The sequence below is a fragment of the Oncorhynchus nerka genome, linkage group LG10, assembly GCF_034236695.1.
Source record: "Oncorhynchus nerka isolate Pitt River linkage group LG10, Oner_Uvic_2.0, whole genome shotgun sequence".
Taxonomy (NCBI): Eukaryota; Metazoa; Chordata; class Actinopteri; order Salmoniformes; family Salmonidae; genus Oncorhynchus; species Oncorhynchus nerka.
The window spans coordinates 20,744,781-20,766,427 of record NC_088405.1 but is presented as its reverse complement, the minus strand read 5'-3'; the positions used below and the strand labels follow the sequence as shown (position 1 = coordinate 20,766,427).

Sequence of the window (21,647 nt, the reverse complement as noted above, 5' to 3'; positions counted from 1 at the left end):
TAAGGGTTTTACAGAGAGGTAATTGATAATCAGGTGAGGGTTTACAGAGAGGTAATTGATAATCAGGTGAGTTGAACTAAGGGTTTACAGAGAGGTAATTGATAATCAGGTGAGGGTTTACAGAGAGGTAATTGATAATCAGGTGAGCTGAACTAAGGGTTTACAGAGAGGTAATTGATAATCAGGTGAGTTGAACTAAGGGTTTACAGAGAGGTAATTGATAATCAGGTGAGCTGAACTAAGGGTTTACAGAGAGGTAATTGATAATCAGGTGAGCTGAACTAAGGGTTTACAGAGAGGTATTTGATAATCAGGTGAGCTGAACTAAGGGTTTACAGAGAGGTAATTGATAATCAGTTGAGTTGAACTAAGGGTTTACAGAGAGGTAATTGATAATCAGGTGAGCTGAACTAAGGGTTTACAGAGAGGTAATTGATAATCAGGTGAGCTGAACTAAGGGTTTACAGAGAGGTAATTGATAATCAGGTGAGTTGAACTAAGGGTTTACAGAGAGGTAATTGATAATCAGGTGAGGGTTTACAGAGAGGTAATTGATAATCAGTTGAGTTGAACTAAGGGTTTACAGAGAGGTAATTGATAATCAGTTGAGTTGAACTAAGGGTTTACAGAGAGGTAATTGATAATCAGGTGAGGGTTTACAGAGAGGTAATTGATAATCAGTTGAGTTGAACTAAGGGTTTACAGAGAGGTAATTGATAATCAGTTGAGTTGAACTAAGGGTTTACAGAGAGGTAATTGATAATCAGGTGAGCTGAACTAAGGGTTTACAGAGAGGTAATTGATAATCAGGTGAGCTGAACTAAGGGTTTACAGAGAGGTAATTGATAATCAGGTGAGTTGAACTAAGGGTTTACAGAGAGGTAATTGATAATCAGGTGAGCTGAACTAAGGGTTTACAGAGAGGTAATTGATAATCAGGTGAGCTGAACTAAGGGTTTACAGAGAGGTAATTGATAATCAGGTGAGCTGAACTAAGGGTTTACAGAGAGGTAATTGATAATCAGGTGAGTTGAACTAAGGGTTTACAGAGAGGTAATTGATAATCAGGTGAGTTAAACTAAGGGTTTACAGAGAGGTAATTGATAATCAGGTGAGGGTTTACAGAGAGGTAATTGATAATCAGGTGAGTTGAACTAAGGGTTTACAGAGAGGTAATTGATAATCAGGTGAGTTGAACTAAGGGTTTACAGAGAGGTAATTGATAATCAGGTGAGTTGAACTAAGGGTTTACAGAGAGGTAATTGATAATCAGGTGAGCTGAACTAAGGGTTTACAGAGAGGTAATTGATAATCAGGTGAGCTGAACTAAGGGTTTACAGAGAGGTAATTGATAATCAGTTGAGTTGAACTAAGGGTTTACAGAGAGGTAATTGATAATCAGGTGAGTTGAACTAAGGGTTTACAGAGAGGTAATTGATAATCAGGTGAGTTGAACTAAGGGTTTACAGAGAGGTAATTGATAATCAGTTGAGTTGAACTAAGGGTTTACAGAGAGGTAATTGATAATCAGGTGAGTTGAACTAAGGGTTTACAGAGAGGTAATTGATAATCAGGTGAGTTGAACTAAGGGTTTACAGAGAGGTAATTGATAATCAGGTGAGGGTTTACAGAGAGGTAATTGCTAATCAGGTGAGCTGAACTTTCACAGCTACAGTAAACACCTGAAAGTAGCCTAATTAGTTAACAAGCCCTTTGGTTTGGGAGTGAACATTCTCCATAGCTGAAGAGAGAGAAGACTGTAAGAGGCTCATATGGGATTCTAGGTCATCTCTGATGTATGACAGGAATGAAAACACACCATCTCTGATGTATGACAGGTTGAAAACAACACCACCTCTGATGTATGACAGGTTGAAAACACACCATCTCTGATGTATGACAGGTTGAAAACACACCATCTCTGATGTATGACAGGCCTGAAAACAACACCATCTCTGATGTAAGACAGGCCTGAAAACACCATCTCTGATGTATGACAGGTTGAAAACACACCATCTCTGATGTATGACAGGCCTGAAAACAACACCATCTCTGATGTATGACAGGTTGAAAACACACCATCTCTGATGTATGACAGGTTGAAAACACACCATCTCTGATGTATGACAGGTTGAAAACAACACCACCTCTGATGTAAGACAGGCCTGAAAACAATATCATCTCTGATGTAAGACAGGCCTGAAAACAACACCATCTCTGATGTATGACAGGTTGAAAATGACACCATCTCTGATGTAAGACAGGCCTGAAAACACACCATCTCTGATGTATGACAGGTTGAAAATGACAACATCTCTGATGTATGACAGGTTGAAAACACACCATCTCTGATGTATGACAGGTTGAAAATGACACCATCTCTGATGTATGACAGGCCTGAAAACAACATCATCTCTGATGTATGACAGGTTGAAAATGACACCATCTCTGATGTATGACAGGCCTGAAAACAACATCATCTCTGATGTATGACAGGTTGAAAATGACACCATCTCTGATGTATGACAGGTTGAAAATGACACCATCTCTGATGTATGACAGGTTGAAAATGACACCATCTCTGATGTATGACAGGCCTGAAAACAACATCATCTCTGATGTATGACAGGTTGAAAATGACACCATCTCTGATGTATGACAGGTTGAAAACACACCATCTCTGATGTATGACAGGTTGAAAATGACACCATCTCTGATGTATGACAGGCCTGAAAACAACATCATCTCTGATGTATGACAGGTTGAAAACAACATCATCTCTGATGCATGACCGGAATGAAAACAACACCATCTCTGATGCATGACCGGAATGAAAACAACACCATCTCTGATGCATGACCGGAATGAAAACAACACCATCTCTGATGCATGACAGGTTGAAAACACACCATCTCTGATGTATGACAGGTTGAAAACACACCATCTCTGATGTATGACAGTATTGAAAATGCCACCATATTATTCCTGTTGGTGAAATCCTGTCATAGTATTCCCCACCAGGAAGCTAAACCCACTGGGCAAAACATTATTTAATTTAAAACAGAAACATCTATGTGATGACATAGTCATAAAGATAAGGGCATTTCATATTTTCTTCACCCAACTTTTTTATTGTATTTAAAAATGACCGGAATGAAAACAACACCATCTCTGATGCATGACCGGAATGAAAACAACACCATCTCTGATGCATGACCGGAATGAAAACAACACCATCTCTGATGCATGACCGGAATGAAAACAACACCATCTCTGATGCATGACAGGAATGAAAACACACCATCTCTGATGTATGACAGGTTGAAAACACACCATCTCTGATGTATGACAGGTTGAAAACACACCATCTCTGATGTATGACAGTATTGAAAATGCCACCATCTCTGATGTATGACAGTATTGAAAATGCCACCATCTCTGATGAATGACAGGAATGAAAACAACACCATCTCTGATGTATGACAGTATTGAAAATGCCACCATCTTATTCCTGTTGGTGAAATCCTGTCATAGTATTCCCCACCAGGAAGCTAAACCCACTGGGCAAAATATTATTTAATTTAAACCAGAAACATTTTTCTCCCCAATTTTGTGGTATCCAATTGGTAGTTACAGTCTTGTCTCATCGCTGCAACTCCCGTACGGACTCGGGAGAGGCGTGCATCCTTAAAACGCAGCCCAGTCGCACTGCTTCTTGACACAATGCCCACTTAACCCGGAAGCGCTTCCTGGTCCAAAACAACTAGCATGCACTGCACCCAGCCCGCCACAGGAGTCACTAGTGAGCGATGGGACAAGAACATCCCTGTCGGCCAAACCCTCCCCTAACCTGGACAACGCTGGGCCATTTTTTCATCGCCCCATGGGCCTGGACTCAAACCAGGTTCTCTAGTGGCACAGCTAGCACTGTGATGCAGTGCCTTAGACAACTGCGCCACTCAAGAGGCCACTTTCACCCAACTTTTAACCTAAATACATGCCCACTAGGTACAGACGTCAATATAACGTCTATTCCACGTTGGTTCATTGTAATTTCATTAAATTACGTGGAAACAACGTTGATTCAACCAGTGTGTGTCCAGTGGGTGATGACATTTTTTTTCTTCATTTAAAGTTGAATTCACATTAGTTGACAAATCAACCAAACGTAAATCAAAACTAGATGTTGAACTGACGTCTTTGCCCAGTGAGACGTAATACCTATGGGGCTATCCATATTCCTAATCGGGCAAACCAGGGACCGGGACCAAATGCCTTAGGACGGCATTGACATGAAGCAAGTGTATAATTGACCAGTTGCGTGATATCAGCAGCACACCCACAGTGCTGGAGCGGTCATGTGTTATCTGTTCCACTGCGGAGCTACTGAGGTAAATATTACAGAGCAGGGGTTACTGGGTAACGTTAGGGGCTGGTTCAGTATGGCTGAGGGTAATACATTCCTACCCCCTATCATTATTCATCCCGGTAACGCCCCGTCGGGCTGTAACGCCCCGTCGGGCACGACCGCATATGAAAAGGCCCTCCGTGTGTTTCGGTGAGATTAAAGAGGACTGGTAGAAAAGATTGCATTATTCCCATGATGCCTTGCAATCCAAGTGGCTGTTTCTGGAGATGAGAGTGGACCAGACACGGATGGTCTGAGATTAAGGTGTCACGGAGCTGAGCCACAGGACACTGAGCAGAGGCACGTAGAGGAGATATCAACGGTGGATGTATCAGAGGAACTTCAGAGAATATCAGGTAGAGATATCAATGATGGATGTATCAGAGGAACTCCAGAGAATATCAGGTAGAGATATCAATGATGGATGTATCAGAGGAACTCCAGAGAACATCAGGTAGAGATATCAACGGTGGATGTATCAGAGGAACTCCAGAGAATATCAGGTAGAGATATCAACGGTGGATGTATCAGAGGAACTCCAAGGAATATCAGGTAGAGATATCAACGGTGGATGTATCAGAGGAACTCCAGAGAATATCAGGTAGAGATATCAACGGTGGATGTATCAGAGGAACCAGAGAATATCAGGTAGATATATCAAGTAGAGATATACCTTAAGCCTACAATGAGGCTCCAGGTTTCAGACAATCCAGTGGGTGTGTGAACACACTTCTATTGTAGTTGCACATTCTAATTCACATGCCAGGCTCACATAGATGATAGGAGACATACTGACAACAAGAAGTAAGAGACTATCCATAGAGATGAAGGGAGTGATAACGAGGGAGCGATAGAGAGAGATAGAAGGAGCGATAGAGAGAAAACAGCAGAATCCTCCTTTGGCATCTAAAACAACTCCTAAATCTAAATCCTCCTTTGGCATCACACAGAGGACGTCTCAAAGCCTTTTTTGGAACGTTCCTCTTCCAAATGTATTCCAGATATGCGGTGTATGTAAACAGAGAGGAGCTCATTCTTGCCCGGCGGCGGTCGGCAGGGTGAGGAAGAGGAGCCATGTTCTGATTTTGGAGCTGTGCCATAATGCTGCATCTGTGCTAAGCCCCTGCCCAACATTCTGGATTTAAGAGGGGGACTTTTTAGGTCTCTCTCCCTCCCACTCGCTCTACCACTCTCTCCCTCTCACTCTCTCTGTGTCTGAGAAGGTTGAAAATGCAGTCACATAAAAGGCCCATCTAAGCATGAAATGGTTTCACTTTACTACAGACGAAACACTTGACCACATACTGCAAACGCAGTCGCTGTGGTTACCCTCAGCACTCCACTAATAGAATAATGAGCTAAGCTGTGGGCTTGTTTTGCATCGGTGGCAGGTGTCTTTACTGGCTGAAGTGAATTCATTCAGTACCAGTTAAAAGTTTAGACACAGCTACTCATTCAAGGGTTTTTCTTTATTTGTACTATTTTCTACATTGTAGAATAATAGTGAAGACATCAAAACTATGAAATAACACATGGAAAGCATTCCAGGTTACTATCTCATAAAGCTGGTTGAGAGAATGCCAAGAGTGTGCAAATCTGTCAAGGCAAAGGGTGGATACTTTGAAGAATCTCAAATTGATTTGTTTAACACTTTTTTGGCTACTACATGATTCCATATGTGTTATTTCATAGTTTGATGTCTTCACTATTATGCTACAATGAATGAGTAGCTGTGTCCAAACTTTTGACTTGGACTGTACATCAAACAAAGACACACACAAACACACCTTAAGCTACAAACAAACGTGATAATGTGCTCTCATAAACAGACAAACATTACTTGTACACACATGCACAGTCTCACACACAAACAGTCGCACAGACGCACACACGCACACACACACACAAACATTTGCACACTCTACAGCACTCTATTCCCATTGACTAATGTGGATAAATGGCCTTCTATAGAACCATGGCACTGTCTTCCCAATAATGAATATAAAAACAAGTGCATTAGAAGGCTCATAACCATTTATAAAACCCACTTAACTGTGAAGGTGAGGGAATGAAGTAACATTTTTATCAAATATTATCTGTGTCCCCCTCCCTTTCAAAACCCTTCAATCCAGGGCATTTATTCACAAAGAGTCTCAAAGTAGGAGAGCTGATATAGGATCTGTTTAGCCTTTTAGAATAAGATGACATAAACCGGGGGGTCTGATCCTAGATCAGCACTCCTAGTCTGAGATATTTTGTGAAGGTCCATAATCTCTGGAAATAGTACAGTAGCAGAGGAGAAGTCTGGTCTCCATCTACAGACAATATGAATGTGCATGGGACAGACAGTACTAGACATCATCCTCATCACACTGTCTCCACGAGGTGAGTTCTACAGTAGGGGAGTGTTCTAGGCGTGTGCTGAATATTAGAGGAATCACTCAAAACTATTTTCTCTCTTTCTCAGGAAGTCATGACTTATCCCATCCCAACTCACTGTAAAAAGTGTCACTTCTGAGCCACCTTAGTGGAGATAAGTGCCCAGGAGGGGAGAGAGAGAGAGCAGTGGAGTCAGGATGGAGCCCCTGAGCTTGTCATTTTAATCCAGGCAGAAAAAAAGTTGGTAAAAGCAGGATAAAATCCAGGAACACTTAAAAGTTCCACTTTGGAATAAGAGGCCACTTACTGACCATTCAGGGATAATGGTTACATGCCAGTTCAGGGATAATGGTTACATGACAGTTCAGGGATAATGGTTACATGACAGTTCAGGGATAATGGTTACATGACAGTTCAGGGATAATGGTTACATGACAGTTCAGGGATAATGGTTACATGACAGTTCAGGGATAATGGTTACATGACAGTTCCGGGATAATGGTTACATGACAGTTCAGGGATAATGGTCACATGACAGTTCCGGGATAATGGTTACATGACAGTTCCGGGATAATGGTTACATGCCAGTTCAGGGATAATGGTTATATGACAGTTCAGGGATAATGGTTACATGACAGTTCGGGGATAATGGTTACATGACAGTTCGGGGATAATGGTTACATGACAGTTCAGGGATAATGGTTACATGACAGTTCGGGGATAATGGTTACATGACAGTTCAGGGATAATGGTTACATGACAGTTCAGGGATAATGGTTACATTAGCCTAGTGGTTAGAGTGTTGGAATAGTAACCGAAAGGTTGCAAGTTCAAATCCCTGAGCTGACAAGGTACACATCTGTTGTTCTTCCCCTGAACAGGCAGTTTAACCCACTGTTCCTAGGCCATCATTGAAAATAACTGACTTGCCTAGTTAAATAAAGGTAAAATAAAAATAAACATGACAGTTCAGGGATAATGGTTACATGACAAGTGGATTGAAGTTTGGAAGTTTAAGTACTTAAAGGAAAAACTTAGACTTTGTGTGTGTGTGTGTGTGTGTGTGTGTGTGTGTGTGTGTGTGTGTGTGTGTGTGTGTGTGTGTGTGTGTGTGCATTCATGTCTATGATGTTAAGTGCTCACATATTCCAATAAGTATGCATACTGTATGTGTTGACGCTTGAGTGGTAGTTGATCGTAACATGACAACTGGATTGAGAAGTGTGTATGTACAGTTAATTGTGTATGAGAGAGAGCGAGGAGGGAGGGAGAGAGAGATGTGGGGATGGAGAGAGGTGGGGAAGGAGAGAGAGAGAGAGAGAAATGCAAAAGAGATAGAGGATATTTGTATGCCTGGCTGTGTATGTGTGTGTGTGTGTAGCCGTTGCATCAACCATGTCATTAGAGTGACTGTGCTGTGTCAGCAGTCTGAGATGGGAGCAGTGGAAAAGGTGCAGCAGGTCTCAGAAGACTCCAAGTTATTCTAATCTGTCCACTGGCAGCTCAGTGAAAATACCCCAAACAGCCACTAATCCTCTACAAAGACCTGCCTGATATCCATGCCAACTGCTTTGTTTCAGCTTTCAGCCTCTAGTCTAGTCTACTTACTAACTCAGTCTATTTCTCTTTTACTCTCTTTATCTGTCTCTCTCTATGTATCTGTCTATCTCCCCTGTATCTGTCTCTCTCTATGTCTCTGTCTATCTCCCCTTTATCTGTCTCTCTCTATGTCTCTGTCTATCTCCCCTTTATCTGTCTCTCTCTATGTCTCTGTCTATCTCCCCTTTATCTGTCTCTCTCTATGTCTCTGTCTATCTCCCCTTTATCTGTCTCTCTCTATGTCTCTGTCTATCTCCCCTTTATCTGTCTCTCTCTATGTCTCTGTCTATCTCCCCTTTATCTGTCTCTCTCTATGTCTCTGTCTATCTCCCCTTTATCTGTCTCTCTCTATGTCTCTGTCTATCTCCCCTGTATCTGTCTCTCTCTCTGTCTCTGTCTATCTCCCCTTTATCTGTCTCTCTCTATGTCTCTGTCTATCTCCCCTTTATCTGTCTCTCTCTATGTCTCTGTCTATCTCCCCTTTATCTGTCTCTCTCTATGTCTCTGTCTATCTCCCCTGTATCTGTCTCTCTCTATGTCTCTGTCTATCTCCCCTTTATCTGTCTCTCTATGTCTCTGTCTATCTCCCCTGTATCTGTCTCTCTCTATGTCTCTGTCTATATCCCCTTTATCTGTCTCTCTCTATGTCTCTGTCTATCTCCCCTTTATCTGTCTCTCTCTATGTCTCGGTCTATCTCCCCTGTATCTGTCTCTCTCTATGTCTCTGTCGATCTCCCCTCTATCTCCCCCTCTCCCTTTTTCTCAGATTCTCAGATCTCATTTCTCCTCCTTCTCCACATTCTCTCTCTCTCTCCCTCTCTCTCTCCTTCTCTCTACCCCTCTCTCTCTCTCTCTCTCTGTCAAATGACTGACCCTCTTAATCTTCTCTCTTCTACTGACCTGGCTGTGCTGCCTCACTGCACCACCAAAAAACCAGGACAAAATGACAAAGCAAAAAACCACATCTCTGTCCTCCAAGTTCACTCAGTATGGAAGGAAACATGGTGGAGGTTGAGAAAGTTTGACAAAGTTTGGTAATGAATGGTGTGGCTGTAGAACAAGTTGAGGAGACTAAATTACTTGATGTGACATTGTATTGTAAACTGTCATGGTCAAAACATATAGATTCCATGGTTTTAAAGATGGAGAGAGGTCGGTGCGTGATAAAGAGATGCTCTGCTTTTTTGACACCACACTCCACAAAGAAAATCCTGCAGGCTCTAGTTTTGTCTTATCTTGATTATTTTCCAGTCATATGGTCCAGTGCTGCAAAGAAGGACCTAGTTAAGCTGCAGCTGGCCCAGAACAGAACGGCACGTCTTACAGTGAGACGCCACTGTAATCAGAGGGCTAATATCAATACTATGCATACCAGTCTCTCTTGGCTAAGAGTTGAGGAGAGACTGACTGCATCACTTCTTGTTTTTATAAAAAACATTAATGTGTTGGAAATTCCAAATTGTTTGCTTAGTCAACTGACACACAGCACTGACACACACATTTACCCCACCAGGCACGCGACCAGGGGTCTTTTCACAGTCCCCAGGTCCAGAACAAGTCATGATGGCATGGAACTCCCTTCCATCTCATATTGCGCAAGTGAACAGCAAACCTGGTTTAAAAAAACAGATAAAACAACACCTCACGGCACAACGCCTCTTTAAATTCATATAAATTGTAAAGTATTTTGTCATGTATTTTCGTTATGTGTCGGACCCCAGTAAGACTAGCTGTCGTCGTGGCCGTTGGCTAATGGGGACCTTAATAAAATAAAACATCTAGCAGGGTGACAGCAGCAATGTTGCATGTAAACAGCCCAGGGTGACCACAAAGCCATGAAGTCAGTCCCATGAATACACACATACTGTACAATCACACTCCTGAAACTAGAGGTATAATGTCCACAATTAGAGGTATAATGTACACAATTAGAGGTAAAATGTACACAACTGGAGGTATAATGTACACCTTTAGAGGTATAATGTACACATAGCTCAAATGTACACAACTTGAGGTACATTGTGCACAATTAGAGGTATAATGTACACAATTAGAGGTATAATGTACACAATTAAAGATAAAATTTACACAACTAGAGGTATAATGTCCACAATTAGAGGTATAATGTACACAACTAGAGGTATAATGTCCACAATTAGAGGAATAATGTACACAACTAGAGGTATAATGTCCACAATTAGAGGAATAATGTACACAATTAGAGGTCAAATGTCCACAATTAGAGGTAAAATGTACACAATTAGAGGTATAATGTACACAATTAGAGGTATAATGTCCACAATTAGAGGTCAAATGTACACATTTAGAGGTATAATGTCCACAATTAGAGGTCAAATGTACACATTTAGAGGTATAATGTCCACAATTAGAGGTCAAATGTACACATTTAGAGGTATAATGTCCACAATTAGAGGTCAAATGTACACAACTAGAGGTATAATGCCCACAATTAGAGGTCAAATGTACACAACTAGAGGTATAATGTCCACAATTAGAGGTCAAATGTACACAACTAGAGGTATAATGCCCACAATTAGAGGTAAAATGTACACATTTAGAGGTATAATGTACACAACTAGAGGTATAATGTACACAATTAGAGGTATAATGTACACAGGATACCACTGCCACCGGCATAACCCTAAAACAGACAGACAGAAAATCTCCCAAATGGCTCTCTGTTGATTAGCCATGCTAATTAACTGAATCTGTTTCCCATACAACAGGCCTGTCAGAGGAGAGAGGAGAGGCTGCAACACGAACCGAAAAACCACACAAAAGCCTTATTACTGACTAAATACTAAAACTTTAGGGGGACGGCGCCTCTGACATGACAAGCACTCGCACAGGAGAGATGGAGGGAAGAAGTGGAACAGCACGGTGTGGAGACTACTGAAATATCTCTGTTAATAAGGATCTCTATCCAGCTCCTGTTAGTGCAACCTCTGAGACCTGGCTCTTTATGCCGTGCTCGTGTTTCTGGGCTGTGGACTGGAGGGGTGGAATGGGATGTAAGTGGAGCTCCATACTGGTGGAATATGATTCACGGTGTTTGTTTTTGAGTAACAGTAACAGCTTATTAGGTGGGGTTTTTAATGTCTGTTAAATGTTTGTAAGAAATGTAAGCGTATTAAGTGATAAGGAAACATGAAGGAAGTTAAGAGCTTTGGTTTGGATGTCGGTTTTGGCAGTTTTGGCTAACTCACTACTCGATAAGTGACTTGTCTTTTAATTTTCCTTTCCGGGCGAAGTTCAGAGTGAAAGTTAACCTCAGGTATCTGTTAGCACATCAAGATCAATGAGTTGAACAATTTTAAATCACAATGATTCTCCCTATCTCGCTATTTCTGTCCATCCTCCAGTCATTTTCCCAACCTGCCACCCTCCAGTCATTTGCCCAACCTGCCACCTTCCAGTCATTTTCCCAACCTGCCACCCTCCAGTCATTTGCCCAACCTGCCACCCTCCAGTCATTTTCCCAACCTGCCACCCTCCAGTCATTTGCCCAACCTGCCACCCTCCAGTCATTTGCCCAACCTGCCACCCTCCAGTCATTTGCCCAACCTGCCACCCTCCAGTCATTTGCCCAACCTGCCACCCTCCAGTCATTTGCCCAACCTGCCACCCTCCAGTCATTTTCCCAACCTGCCACCCTCCAGTCATTTGCCCAACCTGCCACCCTCCAGTCATTTGCCCAACCTGCCACCCTCCAGTCATTTGCCCAACCTGCCACCCTCCAGTCATTTGCCCAACCTGCCACCCTCCAGTCATTTGCCCAACCTGCCACCCTCCAGTCATTTTCCCAACCTGCCACCCTCCAGTCATTTTCCCAACCTGCCACCCTCCAGTCATTTGCCCAACCTGCCACCCTCCAGTCATTTGCCCAACCTGCCACCCTCCAGTCATTTGCCCAACCTGCCACCCTCCAGTCATTTGCCCAACCTGCCACCCTCCAGTCATTTGCCCAACCTGCCACCCTCCAGTCATTTGCCCAACCTGCCACCCTCCAGTCATTTGCCCAACCTGCCACCCTCCAGTCATTTGCCCAACCTGCCACCCTCCAGTCATTTGCCCAACCTGCACCCTCCAGTCATTTGCCCAATCTATCCCCTGGTCAAACAAACTGCAATCACAGCCAGTGCTCCACCAACCCATCTCTTCAAGCAGTCTACTCAGGCCCTCATATCCAATTCTGGAGACAAATTACGCTTTGCTTTCTGATGGGAAGCCCAAGTGAAAGAGGAGAGAGCTGAAACTTCTCCTCTAATGGTTTGACTGTGACACAAAGGGTGGAGGGAGCTTGCAGCTGAGTTAGAGAAAAGGCTGTCACTGGGCCCCCAGCCCTCAGTCCACGGGCCCCCAGCCCCCCAGCCCTCAGTCCACGGGCCCCCAGCCCCCCAGCCCTCAGTCCACGGGCCCCCAGCCCATGGGCGCTTCACTTCAGATCGTCTGCATCCTAATTCATTTTTCTACAGTTACAGTGTCCTCTCCCCTTTCTGGATGTGTTCAAGGGCTTGTTGGGAGGTGGTTAACACATTTCCAGTTCTCTGGTAGGAGGTTTAGCTTTCTTGTCGTCTGAAGATGAAACTGTGATACGGACTCTTGCCCCCTCAGAGCCTTGCCCACTTTGGAGCCTTTGCTCCAAACATCGCTAGAATAAAATTCAAACCCTGAAATATACTGTGGCAAGATATTGAATAAAAAGTTAAAATGTAGATACAGGTATAATTTTTGTGGAAATGAAACAAACGATGTGATATCATATTTCCATATTAAAACCCAATTACACAATTAGAGCAGTCAGCTAACAGCATTCCATTCCAAAAAGTCCATAAAATTAAAACTGATGTTCTACAGTGTATTCCTCCCAGAGCTGCTGCTGGTCTAGACTGTAAGCTACTGGTTCCTGTATTGTAGAATACCTTACCTCTGACGCTCCATCATTTCATTTAGACAAGTGTTCTTAAAATCCACTAAGCAGCGCTGTGAGAGCTACGCTATGGAAGCGGCAATGGGCCTCGGAAAGTTGAACCTAAACATCTGCTTTGAATCTGTTTAGAAACAAGCCCTTTTCATTCATCTGTCTCACTTGTCCCCTGCATGTCAAATAGGGTGAGTATGGGGAGAGAGGGAGAGAAAGAGGGGAATAGAGAGTCAGAGACAAGCTGCTCTTGTCCTTTTATAAAGGAATTAACTAGCCCAAACCTTAAAACATATGAGACACACTTTTCAGAACTGTGAATACAGGCATATAGCCTAACCCGATCATTCAACCCTGAATGCCAAGTCTCTGACATTTCTACGAACCCTCTCGAATATTAAATGAGATACAGTATACCTGTAGTGGCATATCTGTAAGACATGCCAGATCCAATCCACACAGTTATCTGAGATGCAGTACAGAAACCACATCAGTGGCAATACAGAAACAAAATAACAACAGAAATTAGTTCACGATACATCAACAATGGTCAAAGCTTATAGAGTTCAGGCTGGTCATGCCCCTGAAATTAACGAGGAGCAATCCAACATGGATAAACCTGAGAGTGATTGAAACACAGATGCTGAGAACTCAGCAGAAATCACACATTCGATAAATAAATCAATAAGTAAATGAGTGAATGAATAAAGGAATGAATGAATGAAAGAAGAAGCAGAGAGGAGAGTGGAAACAAAGGGAGTTGATGACGGCTCCTCATGGCACACAAGCAGTCCGCTGCACCACGACCACGACATGACACAAACACACTCAGCATCCATCCTCATCATCATCAATACATGCATTCACAGACAAACAAAACCCAGCATCAGCATAGACTACACATGCATAACTAGAGAGACTGACAATAAACTGCATTGGTGGCTTCAGATTTATACATTACACAACATATTTCAATAGCCTACTCACTTTTTGAGAAATTTGTCTGAAAATATTCATTCAAATGTAAAATGTTCATGGCCAAAAAAACATAATAGCACACTAATAAGCAGTGTAATGTCAGCCCCCACATATAAAATGAATAAATATTTTAGAATAACTTAAGAACTTACAAGATTTCATCGTTCTGAAACTCCAGGACCCCGTGGGTATCTTCGAAATCCTCTCCTCCTCCACGTGCCGTGCCCTCCACAGTCTTGTAGGGCACCATGACGACCCCACGTGCCCCTGACGTACGCAGAACCTTCACCTCCATGGTGCCCACACTCTCACTCACGTGTGCCACCGGCTCCTCGAACGTGAAGATGCCGGCGTGGTCGTCGTCAAAGATGGTCACGGTTGCCGTGGCAGGCAGGCCGAGACAGGCCACTGCCTCCACGTGATTGGTCTCTGGGTTCTCTACCTCCTCTCCCTCTGCCAGCAGCACTTTGACGTTGCTCAAGTGGATCAGGAAGTTCTCATCCTCCTCAAAGATGTCATCATCAATGATGCCCACACGGATCTCCTTCTGGGTCTCGCCGGGCTTGAACACCACCACCCCCTCGGTGAACTCGTAGTCCGAGCCCGCGTTGGCTGATCCATCCTCCGTACGGAACTCCACCGACACTGTCTTGGTCAGGTCACCGCCTCGCCGCAGCACGTTAACTGCCACTGTGCCGCAGTTCTCCAGGCACTGGTAGGAGCCGGGGTCAAAGTATATCTTGGAAATGGGGTCGTTATCTGCCACATCAGAGCGAACCTCGTGCAAGCTGACGGCCTTGCGGGCCTGGTCGGCCGCATGCTTCTTCAGGATGTTCCCAGCGCCGGTCATGAGCCTGGTGGCCTGGCAGCGGTAGAAGGCCCTGCTCTTCTGCTGCGAACTCAACACCTGGTAGTTGGCCAGTTCAATCAGCTGCTCCATCTCCTTGTCTGGGTGCTTCTGCTTCAGCTCCTTGAGGATCTTGGCCATGTCGCGCCGGGTCTCCTCCTCATCCAGGTCCTTCACGTTCAGGTCCAGCCCCAGAGGCCCGTCCAGGAAGTCTACCGCGTGAGAGTTGAGCATCTTTCCGTCCATCTCAATGTCGACTTTGGATGGGAGCGGGCGGTCACCCTCGGTTTCAATGATCATGCCTCGCTGCTTGCCGGTACGGTAGCGCTTGTAGACGTACTTGTAGAAGAGGAGGCGTCGGTCAGCGACCCAGGCGAACAACACGCAGATGGGGAAGAAGAAGAGGGTGAGCAGGCCCTCCCATACCTGCACTATGCCGGGGGAGATGACAGCCAGGATCAGGTAGAGCCAGATGTAGGCGAAGATGCTCCAGGTGGCTGTGACGAAGAAGACGCGCAGGTGCTTGACCTTACGGACCTCCCCGTCGGGCACCACCCACACACAGATGCCGATGATGACAAACATGTTGAAGGCGGCGCTGCCCACGATGGTGCTTGGACCCAAGGTTCCTGCATCAAAACCGTGGCCGCAAACCTCAATGACGGACAGTAGGATCTCAGGGGCACTCGAACCCAGGGCCATGAGCGTGAGATTGGACACTGTCTCATTCCAGATCCGCACGGTGGTGGTGGTGGTCTCTCCGTTGGGTCTCTTGATGGTGATCTCTTTCTCCTGAGAGGTGATGACCTCGATGGACGCCATGAAACGGTCAGCGATGATGGACACTCCAAGGAACATGTACACCAGGGCCACGAAATAGACTGTCGCCCGTGCCACTTTGTCCCCGAACGAGGGATTCTGAGGTTCCCAGATAGGCAGAATCACCCCTTTTTCACATGCTGTGCCTGCTGTGGTGCACACAGTAACGTTGCCGCTGGCAGTTGGAGACACAAACTGATCCAAGTCCACGTCCGAGGACATAGCCATCACATGTTGGAATTTGAGAAACATGATTCCTACGACAACCACAAGCCGAAGGCCAAGGGAGAGCATGGGGGAGAGCTGAAAGTGTCCCATGATTCTGGAGTGGTGAGCTTCCTCTGCTTCCTAAACCTGCAAGGGGGGGTGGGGTGATTACAGGGTTGGAATTACTGGAAATGTAACACAACTTGCTCTCACTGTAATAATAGCATAATAACAATATGTAGTAATTCACATGAATTATAATATAATATAACCATGGGGCTCCCGAGTGGCGCAGCGGTCTAAGGCACTGCATCTCAGTACTAGAGGCATCACTACAGACACCCTGGTTCAATTCCAGGCTGTATCACAACCAGCTGTGATTGGGAGTCCCATAGGGTGGCGCACAATTAGCCCAGCATCATCCGGGTTTGGCCGGTGTAGGCCGTCATTAAAAAAAGTTTCAATAAATTGTTTTAATTAAATAAACATTTCATATCAATTATACTCCTGGTGAGTGGCTGCAATGCCTATAATAGTACCATAGGGTTTGGCACTTGATTGGATGGAAAGGAGGTAGCAGAAGATACATTTGAACTGATTGTCTGCAGGGATAATAAATGTTCACATATTTCATATGCTTGGTAGTTGGTACTGTGGTGAACATTACGCATCCAGAATATTTTACAAGGCTCTATAATCACCAGCAATAGGTGACAATATCAAGTTATTCATTCTCCTTAGAGCAGGAGATAAAGCATGTATACGTTTAAGACTAGTATAGTGTAGGGACGGTTCCCCGACCTTTGAAATAAGAGGGAAGAGAGGAGACCTTGAGCGTGTATAGCCTGCTATGCGCCGAGATACCGCATCCAGTGAATCCGGAGGGAAGCGACACTAACCGTGCTGGACTACTCACCTTCAATGTAGTCAGAAAGGAAGCAGACGCGCAAACATCTAGGAGAGATTATATTGGACTAATTGACCATAGCACTTAAATGTATACCATATTTTCCCAGGGAAAATTGTGGTGAATTATATTGGAATTATAGCGATTAATTGTTTAATATCAGTTTATAATAAAATGAACTTGAATAAGAAATCAATAAAACAGCAGGCTACTTATGATAACTAATAATGTAGGTTTGGTATATCAGTCTAGTAAACTATGCTAATTATAGAAAGAAATGTTGGAGGCATGGTCACGGCAGTAGCCTATACAATTTGGTGTCGCCTTTAGAGCATCCTTACCAGTTTGGAAGCATACAATTCTAGACAGATTTACTATAGGAAGGTTACTTGTATGGACTGTTGTGTGATTTCTATTGTTTTCGACGGTGTCATCAGTTGATGTATTAATGACTAGGTTTACAGAACATGCTCATTCAATATAAACCTCCAATTCCCTAATCCATAGTTGACTAGGTTTACAGAACATGCTCATTCAATATAAACCTCCAATTCCCTAATCCATAGTTGACTAGGTTTACAGAACATGCTCATTCAATATAAACCTCCAATTCCCTAATCCATAGTTGACTAGGTTTACAGAACATGCTCATTCAATATAAACCTCCAATTCCCTAATCCATAGTTGACTAGGTTTACAGAACATGCTCATTCAATATAAACCTCCAATTCCCTAATCCATAGTTGGAATCCGCATATTGGAAATCCAATGTGACGGCACAACCTGCACAAATAACCCGCATAGGGCTACGTGAATGCTTTTGGCGCAATGAATAACTCCGGAGTAGCGCAAATATACCGCGTGTATGATAGCCTAGGCATTCTATTGCCGAGATGGATCAATTTATACGGGTTTAGGCACGTTGTACACAACTTCCAAGTGCATATTTGGAAACATGGGCAAACGACCAGGTCTTGCTGTGGCAGGAAGGCAAGCAATGAAGCGCAAGAATGAAACCCAATTCCAACATATTGAGACATTCTCAAAAGCTAAAATAGACTCAATATAAATCTCCAAGGCTTTACCATTTTAATCTCAGACAGAATGGTCGACTAATCCCAGTAGATCCGTATAACATATAATAACCTGTACAGAATTTAGGATAGCTAAAACATGCGGCCACACTGTATCTCACAGCTCTATCGAGTGGACTAAACTTGCTGTAACTAGATTGTGCCAGAAAAATACACAATTTGTTATATGTTAATGATAACAATATAAGCAGAATCATACCTTTCACAATATATAACGGTAAAATCCACAGGCAGAAGTCAGCAATAGTAGTTGTAGTAGCCTAGACGTGAAAATGCCAATAAGGAGCCGCTAGAGCCGTCAGTAGCCTGGTATTACAGCTCGCATTCGTGCTGGGTTTTATACGAAATCAAGGCGAGATACCCCGGTGAAGAAAAAACGAGTTAAAGATTCCCATGCACTCGCAGTTTTCCACGACCTGTATGAGATGAACAGATAACTGATGTTTTATCAGCAAATCTGCATATCGGAGAGCTAAAAGGTGCGCTGAGAGTTCTTCCTGATTATTCCCCCCCCCCCTCTCTCTCTCACTCGCCTTCTCTCACTCAACCTCTTTCCTATCCTATTCTATGTGTGGACAGCCACAGAGCTCCATGCACAGAGACCGAGTCCAAAGTGCGTTTAGAACGCGGGCTGCTTCTGTAGAGACGGACAAACTCCCGGAATACACTTTTTCCCAAAGCTCTACCGCTCGGGGATTATTCTATCCACATCGATTTCAGAAAGAGCAAAGGGAAACGACTCTAAAAATGCGGCCCGCTGCCAACCCGCCTATCAACACCAAGACCCTCCCATTGCTCCACTTTAAATACTTGGGGTAACGTTATATACATTGTAATTAGGCCTACATTTCAATAAACTTGGTAATTGCAGTACAATGTACTACATCATGCTACGTATGATTTCCCTTATTTTTTGAATAATGAGGGTTGCTTTGAGATGGGGTCAGTCTTGTCATGGTCGGTTCTTTTTTTCCTCAAGTAACCTTCTGTCTTATGTAACCATACCAAACGTAACAAATCATACTAATTTGATTGTCCCAGATGTACATGTACTATGTTGGCGTCTCTAGTTTATGAGACCAGGCTGTAACTTTGCTCTCTGTTTCTGCCTATTATCACCTGTCAGACTGCCGATATTTGAAGGAGTAGCTGGTAACATTAATGGGGGTGGGGGTCACAAAACATCTGAACTCATCATGAGGGGCTGCAGTTGCTCAGGGGTCTGTATACCCATATACACCCCTCCACCACATTGCAAGCAAAACATTTTAGTAACCCCCCTCTTGACAGCAGAGATATTTTTACATTTGAGAGTTAATTTTGAGCAGTTCTACACATTTTGCCATGGGGTGTAGAGAATAGGTTGCTGTTTTAAAGTAATCTAGTTACAATTCTACACATTTTGCCATGGGGTGTAGAGAATAGGTTGCTGTTTTAAAGTAATCTAGTTACAATTCTACACATTTTGCCATGGGGTGTAGAGAATAGGTTGCTGTTTTAAAGTAATCTAGTTACAATTCTACACATTTTTCCATGGGGTGTAGAGAATAGGTTGCTGTTTTAAAGTAATCTAGTTACAATTCTACACATTTTTCCATGGGGTGTAGAGAATAGGTTGCTGTTTTAAAGTAATCTAGTTACAGTTCTACACATTTTGCCATGGGGTTTAGAGAATAGGTTGCTGTTTTAAAGTAATCTAGTTACAATTCTACACATTTTGCCATGGGGTGTAGAGAATAGGTTGCTGTTTTAAAGTAATCTAGTTACAATTCTACACATTTTGCCATGGGGTGTAGAGAATAGGTTGCTGTTTTAAAGTAATCTAGTTACAATTCTACACATTTTGCCATGGGGTGTAGAGAATAGGTTGCTGTTTTAAAGTAATCTAGTTACAATTCTACACATTTTGCCATGGGGTGTAGAGAATAGGTTGCTGTTTTAAAGTAATCTAGTTACAATTCTACACATTTTTCCATGGGGTGTAGAGAATAGGTTGCTGTTTTAAAGTAATCTAGTTACAGTTCTACACATTTTGCCATGGGGTGTAGAGAATAGGTTGCTGTTTTAAAGTAATCTAGTTACAATTCTACACATTTTGCCATGGGGTGTAGAGAATAGGTTGCTGTTTTAAAGTAATCTAGTTACAATTCTACACATTTTTCCATGGGGTGTAGAGAATAGGTTACTGTTTTAAAGTAATCTAGTTACAGTTCTACACATTTTGCCATGGGGTGTAGAGAATAGGTTGCTGTTTTAAAGTAATCTAGTTACCGTTCTACACATTTTGCCATGGGGTGTAGAGAATAGGTTGCTGTTTTAAAGTAATCTAGTTACAGTTCTACACATTTTGCCATGGGGTGTAGAGAATAGGTTGCTGTTTTAAAGTAATCTAGTTACAATTCTACACATTTTGCCATGGGGTGTAGAGAATAGGTTGCTGTTTTAAAGTAATCTAGTTACAATTCTACACATTTTGCCATCGGCGGAGAAGAAAATTAATTAATTAATTTCCTCCAATTCCTTCAAAATTAATACATTTCCTTCAATTCTACATGTTTTGCCCTTAGGGGGGGATAGATGACAGCCATCATCAAAAACAATGGAGAAAATTTATCCCATAACATTTTAACATGGAAATAGCTGTTCTAACATTCAGCCAACAGTAGCAGCCAATGTGTGCTGTTCAATGTAGGCCGACATTCCACAAGACTTTTGAAAAATAAAATGCATGGCTTGACATCAACCTGTTTATCCACATGTCCTTCAAATCAAATGAGATCATATTTTATTTGTCACATGCACCAAATACAACAAGTGTACTTTATGGTGAAATGCTTACTTACTACAAGCCCTTAACCAACAATGCAGTTCAAGAAGAATAAAATGTTTACCAAGTAGACTAAAACAAAAAGTACTAATAAAAGTAACACAATAAGAATAACAATAAAGTGGCCATATACAGGGGGCGCCGGTACCGAGTCAGTGTGCAGGCGTACAGGCTAGTTGAGGTAATCTGTACATGTAGGTGGGGGAGAAGGGACTATGTATAGGTAACAAACAAACAGTGAGTGTACAAAAGGGAGGAGGGGGTCAATGCAAATTGTCCGGTGGCGATTTTATGAATTGTTCAGCAGTCTAAAAGAAGCTGGTAGAAGCTGGTAAAAGCTGTTGAGGAGCCTTTTGGTCCTAGACTTGGTGCTCTGGTACCGTTTGCCGTGCGGTAGCAGAGAAAACAGTCTATAACTTGGATGACTGGAATCTCTGACAATTTTATGGGCTTTCCTCTGACACCGCCTATTATATAGGTCCTGGATGGCAGAAAGCTTGGCCCCAGTGATGTACTGAGCCGTTCTCACTACCCTCTGTGGTCAGATGCTGAGCAGTTGTCATACCAGGCAGTGATGCAACCGGTCAGGATGCTCTCGATGGTGCAACTGTAGAACCTTTTGAGGATCTGGGGACCCATG

At 43.2% G+C, this 21,647-nt stretch overlaps 1 protein-coding gene across 1 annotated transcript in view; it reads right to left on the bottom strand.

Moving 5' to 3' along the window:
* Positions 1-18,686, bottom strand: part of LOC115124804 (sodium/calcium exchanger 1-like) — a 224,915-nt gene extending 206,229 nt beyond the window's left edge. Inside the window, exons 1-2 of the mRNA XM_065023112.1 lie at positions 18,380-18,686; positions 14,459-16,326 (exon numbers count right to left, since the gene is read on the bottom strand). Of these exons, the coding sequence (XP_064879184.1) occupies positions 14,459-16,290 (1,832 nt within the window). The 5' untranslated portion in view covers positions 16,291-16,326; positions 18,380-18,686. The remainder of the gene's footprint in view (positions 1-14,458; positions 16,327-18,379) is intronic.
* Positions 18,687-21,647: the final 2,961 nt, after the last annotated feature.